Genomic DNA, 8,879 nt, shown 5'->3' on the forward strand with positions numbered 1-8,879 from the left:
TTGCAGGCGCGTGCCGTCCATATGGGCAGGTGGGGCAGTGAACTACTTGCAAAAGCATGCTCCCAAAAAAATTGTTCCTCAGTAAATCAAGTCTATTTTTATTAATGTGATGATGTCACATTATGCAATCCGTGCTAAAAGACGCCTGTTTGGTCGTAATGTAGTCTGCCCCATGGTCATATTCTAGAAGCCTATATGTATATATATAATAATATATATGACATATATATATTATATATAATATAATACAATACATACGCCAGTAGTTTCTGCCCCACTGAAATTTGGGGTCACTGCGCGCTCCTGCTGGCGTGTGTCCCTGTATCACTCAGAGGGCAGTAAAGGTATCGTAGGGAACAAGACTTCTCTGTCACGGTTTCACCTCGTTTACCGTCATTGCAGCGTCACGTGGTTCTGCGGAGGAGTCGGTATCTGAACATCTAGCCTACTTCCTCAACCATTTGCAACTGTAGAGGGAGGGAGGGAGGGAGGGGGAGAGAGGGGGAGAGGGGCAGAGAGCAGGCAGTGAAACACAGAGAGAGAGGGCACGAGAGTTCATTTGTCACCGTATTCCAAGCTAAGGAAAAGCAGGCAAATATCAAATATCAATAACAAAATCGATCGTCATATAACACAGAATATTCATATGAATCAGTGGTCATAGAAAAACGGAATGTTGCTGAAGTGAAAATCTTTTATAAAATAAAACACATAAAATGTTGGAATAGCGTGTTGTCCCTCACCACAGACTGCACACACGAGGAAAGTCATTCGGTTCCTCATGTGACGGATTATGTCATGTCAGAAGTTCTCACGTTCCTCATTTCCCCTCACACTGCTCTCTAGTCAGGGTCATTGTGAAGCCCTTCATCATCAGGAAGACTCAGAGGGAGATGCTGGCTCACAGACAGACGTATTCTCAGATCCTCCGATACAGGTCATCAAGGAGCAGGTGGACTGTGTTGTATACGTCTATTAAGTCAGTTGAACCTATATTATACATTCTATGTTTTATACAGTCCAACACAATGGCAAGGGAGCACCGATACAGGTCATCAAGGAGCAGATGGGCTGTGTTGTATACGTCTATTAAGTCAGTTGAACCTATATTATACATTCTATGTTTTATACAGTCCAACACAACGGGAAGGGAGCTTCGATACAGGTTATCAAGGAGCAGGTGGGGGTTAGGGCGTCCTGCTCAGTGAAGCCTCCAGGCAGACTGTAGACTTGGGGGGGGTTTGAAACCAGAACCTTCCTTAGACCAGACACGGACCAGATGGGGCCCCAGGGCCTGAACCGCTGCGGGGGACGGGACGGCGGGGGGCGTCTCAGTCCGGCCCCCGGTGCAGGGGGCCCCCCCCTCGTGGCCCCAACACACCGCTGATCACTTCACATCGACTGTTGTACCCTTTAGGCAGTAGCTCAGGAGGTACAGCGGGTTGGCCGCCCTGAGAGAGACACCTCACCCTCACTGCTCCCCCACCAGCGGGCTGTCGAGTGGTTCACACCGCCGTCTGTGTGTGAACGTGTGCATGAATGGGTGCACATCAGGTATATCCCGCTGTCTCTCGCTTGCTCTCGGTCGCTCTCTCTCTCTCTCTCTCTCTCTCGCCAACCTTCCTGACCTTCCTGCTGTGTTTTGTGCTTCCAGAGGAGGAGCTCCGGAAGCTGCGGGAGGAGACCAACGTGGACCTGCTGCGGCAGGAGCTGGAGAGAGAGAGAGGGAAGAGGATAGACCTGGAGCAGAGGATGAGCGAGGTGCTGCGGACCAGGTGAGGGGGGCGAGAGACACACACACACACACAGGGAGAGAGAGAGAGCGAGAGAGAGAGAGGGAGAAGGAGAGAGAGAGGGTTTTAGATCACTTTTAAAATAATTAATCTTTGTGACAACTTAACCTTTTTCCTCTAACATTCAGGGCATTTAGCAGACGCTTTTATCCAAAGCGACTTACAATAAGTACATTTGTCAGAAGAAAGAGAAACAACAATATATCGCTGTCGGTACAGTAAGGAGGTTCATAGAACCAAGTGGCCAGCACTTACAATCATTAGGTTAACCCATTTCCTGTATACAACAAAGATAGCAAGGAAAAGACGCTACACAATGCTAAGTACTACTTTAAGTGCCAGGACGTACCACATACAATAGGTGCATAGGGGGGGTGAGGGTGGAGGATATGCAGAGTCTAGGTGACCTCTGAACAAGTGAGTCTTTAGTCTTTTCCTCTCCAACACAACCAAATAAAAGAAGGGCTTTCCAGTTTAAATGGTAAATGACCCAGCTGTGCTTAAACAAAAGAATGCATTAGCACCGTATGTCTTTAAATGTGTCCAAGGGGTACGTTTTTGGATGATACTGATGTTTTTTTCAGAGTGTGTTCCCACCTGGCTCTTGAAAGTCGCCAATGTTCACAACTTTGACTTCCTTCCAAAAAATGAATCAAGCAACACCTTTTTTCTTTATCAGCTTTTTGATGGAAGCATGCAGAGAGGAATTTCACTTCTGTAAGTGTCTCAACAAGAGCAGTGTGCAGTTCACTGAAGGTTAAGAAGGCCCAGAGAGACAGAGAGACAGAGCGGCAGAGTGACACAGTGTAGGGGAGGGGGAGAGGAAGAAGAAGAGAAATGGAGAGAGAGTCTGAAGCCTTAATCTGTATTTACATGTCTTAACTAAATATTCATGTGTTTGTACAATTGATACAAGCTCACTTTGCCGTGTGTGTGTGTGTGTGTGTGTGTGTGTGTGTGTGTGTGTGTGTGTGTGTGTGTGTGTGTGTGTGTGTGTGTGTGTGTGTGTGTGTGTGTGTGTGTGTGTGTGTGTCCGTCCAAAACATGTAAGTCATTCTCTTGCCATGTGACCTGGGAGCTATGTTTACATAACGAGAGAAGCATTAATCCCTCGTCAGCCAATAAGACACATTAAACCCACGTGTGTAAGGGTGTTTACATACTGGATCAGGTGATACTGGATTACCCACTGGCCTCCAGGAAGGACAATCTTCTAAATCGTTGCATTTCTTTCTTGATTTCTCTCTCAGGTTAGAGGACTCTCCACCACAGCCTCCCCGTAAACAGCAGTCCCCAACCAACACCCGGACAGGTGAGCTGGACAGAGCGAGGGACGGCTATCCCAGCCCCTGCTTAACGTGGCTAACATGTTAGATAAGTGAAGTGGACACCTTGTGCTATTCTGCGCCCAGTAGGCAACCATTCATCTAAAGCAGTGAATACACTAGGCCGCTCCGGTCCGTACCACCTGAATAAGGACGGCCTGGCGAGCAGAAAATTACTCTGAAGATGACAAGTTAGCTGGTTCACCAGTTAGCCAACGAGTTAGCTCGTTCTCACGTTAGCCAGCGAATTAGCTGGTTGACCGTCTAGCTAACTAATTAGCTCGTTCACCGGTTAGGCAACAAGTTAGCTGGTTCACGGGTTAGCTAACGAGTTAGCTGTGTTCTCTCTCCTTCAGACAAGCCCCAGCGCGAGGAGTGGAGCTCGCGGTTCCAGCGCTGGTGGTACGACCGCTTCGGGGTCTACATGGAGGACTTCCGCTTCCAGCCGGAGGAGACCACGGTGGAGGCTGAGGAGCCGCTCAGCGCTAAGAGGTGCTAACGAATGCTAAATGCTAACTACTGCACCACTGCTAGCGATGCAGCTAAACGCTAACACAACACTGCTAGCGGCACAGCTAAAGGCTAACACAACCCTGCTAGCGACGCAGTTAAGCGCTAACGCAACACTAATAGCGATGCAGCTTAATGCTCACAGAGATCCCCCAGTGATGTGACTATTACTTAAGTTGATAGATAGCCCAGTTAGCGTCGGCAAAGTCTGTTTCTCATACCACCTTGTATCACAACCCTCTGGTTAAATGCCTTTAATGTGGAGGTCTCGACATTTGGGCCAAATCTTACATGATGCAGCTTTAATACTGCAGAAAAACACAACAGTGATGCTTTAAGTACAACATCACCCGGGCACTGCTGCTAAATGGTTTACCCCAGCCTCTCCCACTTGGCTTCAAACAGGGCCCAGTAGTGCCTGGCCCCTGGTCTCTGGGCCCTTCAGACCACGGCTGGGGGGGGTGCATCCTTCGAACAGGGCCCAGTAGTGCCTGGCCCCTGGTCTCTGGGCCCTTCAGACCACGGCTGGGGGGGGTGCATCCTTCTCTCTGCCGGGTGGATCCTTCACGGCCAAACGTATCCCAACATTCATTGCGCGTTGGATTTTTTTCAGAAATGGCGTTGGAGAGAGCAGAAGCGGCAGCTGCAGCAAATTACATATTTAATGACAAAACTATGTAAAACATTTTTATTTAAAAGTAAGGTTGGGACTATTTTAAATATGTCTTCTATCTTTATATATATATCTTTATATATATATCTTTATTTGTCAAAGTGACAATGACATTCACGCTAGCCATATAAGGTTCAACTCATTAACGTTAAGCCAACGTCCTCTCTTCCTCTTCACCCGGCGGTGAATCTTCTCCCACTCCTCCAATAAAAGATAAAACATAACAAATAAAATGATGAATTCTGGCTCCGTATTTCTCCTCCGCTGTCCGGTTTGAACCGCAGCTGTCAGGGTTGCCAGGCGACAGGAGCGGTGCGTGGTCACGCAAGGGAAAGGGCGTTAACGGCTGGTTACGCAATCCGGAAAACGCTCCGTAGGCCAGACTCATTAACGATGCTCGTTAGGCCTTCGGTGTGGCCTTCGCGGTCTACGAAGGACACATGTTCATAGCCTCTGTTATAGGGCTATAGGGTTAGGGTTAGGGGCTATATGAACACTAACATGCTACGCTCAGGGCGTCTGACTGTGAGCCCAGGATCTGATTGGTCAACGAGTCTTGGGCACATAGATCCAAAATGAGGTGAAGTGCAGGTTTAATCAGTGATCAGTATTTTTCCACGGCGACTTTGTTTTCGCACGGTAAATACTCTTCATGGCCCTGTGGGTCCGAGCGGCGCTCCGATGGAGGTCTGAAGTGTTAGGAAGTGACTAGTGCCATCTAGTGGTGGACGAGGCACACTGCACATAGCCCTGGTTTATGAGTAACGGAAAAACAACCATGTACACGATTAGATCTTATCCAAATGACACTACACTATAGGGATGAAACAAGTAATGCATTTCTGGAATTACCTCCCTGAATCAATGAAAGATGATCATCATCTTATCTTGACGTTTAAAATGTGCATGAAATGTGCAAGAGAGAGAGTGAGCGAGAGAGGGCGCATATCAATGTGAGGCCTCGGCTCTAAGGTGAAATACATTTTACTAATAACACAAAAATATACTATAATATATATCTACACACCGCAGCCCATACATGCTTGTATTCAGCGAAGATGATGTTGTCCACAAAGAGAGGGGCGTCTCTTTGACCTGGAACCTGAAAAGGAGGAGAATGGTTCCCAGGAGTCATCATGGGGATCATTGTTACCGGTAATTGAGACACGGCGGGCGGAGAGAGAGCGTTTTAATCGTAGCACCGAAGGGAAAAGAATTATCCATCTTTATCTTTATCTTTTCTTTATTCTCGCCTCCGTGTGAGTGAGTCAGACAGCGAAGGCCAAACAAACCTATCACACATCAGGGCATCATTGCTAGGAATTATGGGCCCCCTGAAAGAATATTGGTGTGGGCCCCTCTACCCCATTCATTGCCACCTTAAATGTTTTTTTTTTTTCAGTGTTCTTGACGGTGCCTGGTGTAATACACCCAATTTGTTCCCTCTTTTTTACATTTAACGACTTAACAAGTCAGAGTATTATTATGTAAATTATGTATTATTAATTGTCTTATTCTCATTTCCCTGATTTGCAACACGTTATTACACCTCTGACCTCACCTCTTAACCACTCAACAAATAGGTGTGGGTATTGTATTGTATTTAACAATGAAGTTACTGATATGCAAAAAACAAAGTGTCCTGGCTCAAGATAGTCCACAGGTAAATATGTAGCATTTAACTTAAATGTGCAAGTGAAACAAAGAGCACATGGAATACTTTGTTGTAAAACAAATATCAAAACAACAACAAGCCTCATCTAATCTCAATTAAAGTTTAAATTGGCTTGTTTGTTCACTGTAAGTCTCATCGCTCACTCACTTCCGATGAGGAAGAACCATGGGAAGAACCAGGCACGTGCACACATAGGGCCCTAGGGGTGCTTGAGCCCCTGCCCTTTTTGCCTCGTATGTAAAAGTGCCCTCTGAGTGTTCTTCAACAACAACAAAAGTGCTCGTCCGCGATCGAACGCCCCCCCCCCCCCACCCCCCTCAACAATAGCGCCCGCAATAGCGCTCGTCCGCGATCCAACCCCCCCCCCACCAGCCCCTCAAAAACAAGAACGAACCGCGGTGTGGACCAAACCATTTTTTAAGAAGGGGCCAAGGGGATTATTGAAATTATTAAAATTAGAATATTGTATGATTTGTGGCTTGTTTTAATTCGGATTCATTCATATGAATATATATTAGTTCAGTGTATGCATAATCATTTTGTCATAGAGGCTACTGGGGGCTGTGTGTGGGCCCTAGCGGGCTGTGGGCCCTTATAATTGTCATAACCTTTCCCCCCTATACGACGGCGCTGCACACATTCAAAGCTGTGTGTGTGTGTGTGTGTGTGTGTGTGTGTGTGTGTGTGTGTGTGTGTGTGTGTGTGTGTGTGTGTGTGTGTGTGTGTGTGTGTGTGTGTGTGTGTGTGTGTGTGTGTGTGTCCGTCCAAAACATGTAAGTCATTCTCTTGTGTGTGTTTCCTGTCCTGACCCTCGTTTTTTTGTTGTTTGTTTCAGGCTGACTGAGAACATGAGGCGACTCAGTGAGTAGTACACACACACACACACACACACTCTTTGTGTTTTATGAACTGAACTAAAGTATACATTAACTTCTACATTGCAAATAATTAATTCCCATTTGGCATTAATAATGTTCATCTTATATTTTATTATGAATAATCAAAATGTCATATGAATCTACTATTGTTAATTATTATTGTTAATTGATCCGTCATTAATACAGTGGTTGGCTGTTGGTCGTGCGCTCTTATTCTGAAATGTCTCCTAAAATGTCGGCCTCAGAGCGCGGGGCGAGGCCGGTCACCAACTTCATGAGGAACCTGTCGGCGCTCTCCAACTGGCACTCCGTCTACACCTCGGGCATCGCCTTCATCGTGAGTCTGCCCTGTGTGTGTGTGTGTGTGTGTGTGTGTGTGTGTGTGTGTGTGTGTGTGTGTGTGTGTGTGTGTGTGTGTGTGTGTGTGTGTGTGTGTGTGTGTGTGTGTGTGTGTGTGTGTGTGTGTCTTTCATTCCGCACGATGGTGCTCAACCTGTGGCCCGCGGGCCGTGAGTGGCCCGTGGCGGTCTGTCCGTTTTACAGAACATTGAGTTTGTTTCACTGTACAGTTTTGGTCGGTCCTTGAAGTCTCAGTACTTCAACAGTGTGGGTCACGCCCTGCATCATGTGCGGTCAAGCTGTCCTATCATGTTCCCGCAGAACCTCTGGAGGAGGAAGCCAAATACTGAAAGGGAGCTATGCCTTCCTGTTTATGTACTTCTACAGTGTACATTGTTGATTTGATATCTTTACAGAAAGTTTTCCTCACAACGTTGGTGTCATGAAGGGATGTTTTTACTTGTACCGCAAAATATTTACTAGTTCTGGCTTTGATTAGTTTGACTACTTCATGTTTGTTAGATGATGGCCTATCATGAGCTTATAAACCCCGCCCACTGCAAACATGATTGGTTGAAAACAAATACGACGACGACGAGGTTAAACGCCACGTTGGCCCAGATTGGAGCCAGTCTGCCATCAGACTTTAGATTATTAACTGATAGTCTGTCTGGAGCGGTTTGACGAGGCGTCTGTACCTGACCCTCTAGGGAGCTAACCAGCTGTTTGTCGTTGTTGTTTCCAGATCTACATGAACGCAGCGTGGCACGGCTGGGCCATGCCCATGTTCCTCTTCCTGGCCATCCTCCGCCTCTCCTTAAATTACCTCATTGCCAGGTAACGCGCCCACGCATACTGGACTCACACGGAAACTGGGCTCTCTCATCGGCGCACGGCATGGCATATGCTACGTGGCATATGCTACGTGGCATATGCTACGTAGTGTACGGCACATAGCGTACAGCGTGTAACGTACAGCACTCCTACTAAGGTGTTAAAATGTGTAAAACAATGTGTGAGAAGGTATTTTATAAATAACTTTCATATGATTTGAGTGATTTGAGTGATGACGTGTGATTCACTGGTGAACTTAGTGTACTGGTGGCTCTATGAAGGTTAGAAGTGAGGATTCAGATTCAGATACAGATTCTGTGTTCAGCAGCAAGTTGCCAGCGTCTCAAATCAGGACAGTCTCAGTGAAACGAGGGCATGTTGAGCGATGCGTGGGTTAGAGGTTAGATTCATTGGGCTCTCTAGCAGAGAGAGAGTGTAAAAGAACAGAAGAGAGATGGTTTTGAAAGTAAAGAACCCAAACAAAGCTCCCCCCTCTCTCTGCCTTCTCCCACCTCTCTTTCTCTCTCTCTCTCCCTTCTCCCCTCTCTCTCTCTTCTCCCTCCCCGCTTTCTCTGCTCCCCGCCCCCTATCCCTCAACCCTCAACAAGTGCAATGATAAGTTCATAAGTTAGTGTGACTGACTGGATGTATTATAGATGGATTCCTGGGCCATGGAAGAGAGGCCCTGATTGGTCAGAATTTAGAATTTATTTAGCATCAAAAACCTCATTCAGTCTGATTCAGAGGCAGGTGCAGTCGACAAGAACAGAGATCATCACAGACCATTTCACTCACTGAAGGCCCATTCCCACCCTACGCTAAATACGGATACGGACGCTTCCGTCTGGTCCC

The 8,879-nt window shown here is 46.8% G+C and overlaps 1 protein-coding gene across 1 annotated transcript; it reads left to right on the top strand.

Moving 5' to 3' along the window:
• Positions 1 to 1,279: 1,279 nt before the first annotated feature.
• Positions 1,280 to 8,241, top strand: LOC311377400 (GRAM domain-containing protein 4-like; the record flags this gene model as incomplete). Its single annotated transcript, XM_084491296.1, has 7 exons — positions 1,280 to 1,366; positions 1,555 to 1,775; positions 3,044 to 3,105; positions 3,475 to 3,610; positions 6,812 to 6,837; positions 7,100 to 7,191; positions 7,939 to 8,241. 7 exons carry the CDS (start codon positions 1,280 to 1,282, stop codon positions 8,032 to 8,034), a joined length of 720 nt encoding a protein of 239 aa, XP_084347422.1. The 3' UTR covers positions 8,035 to 8,241.
• Positions 8,242 to 8,879: the final 638 nt, after the last annotated feature.

This window comes from Micromesistius poutassou (genome assembly GCF_964030765.1).
Source record: "Micromesistius poutassou genome assembly, contig: SCAFFOLD_1745, whole genome shotgun sequence".
Lineage (NCBI taxonomy): Eukaryota > Metazoa > Chordata > Actinopteri > Gadiformes > Gadidae > Micromesistius > Micromesistius poutassou.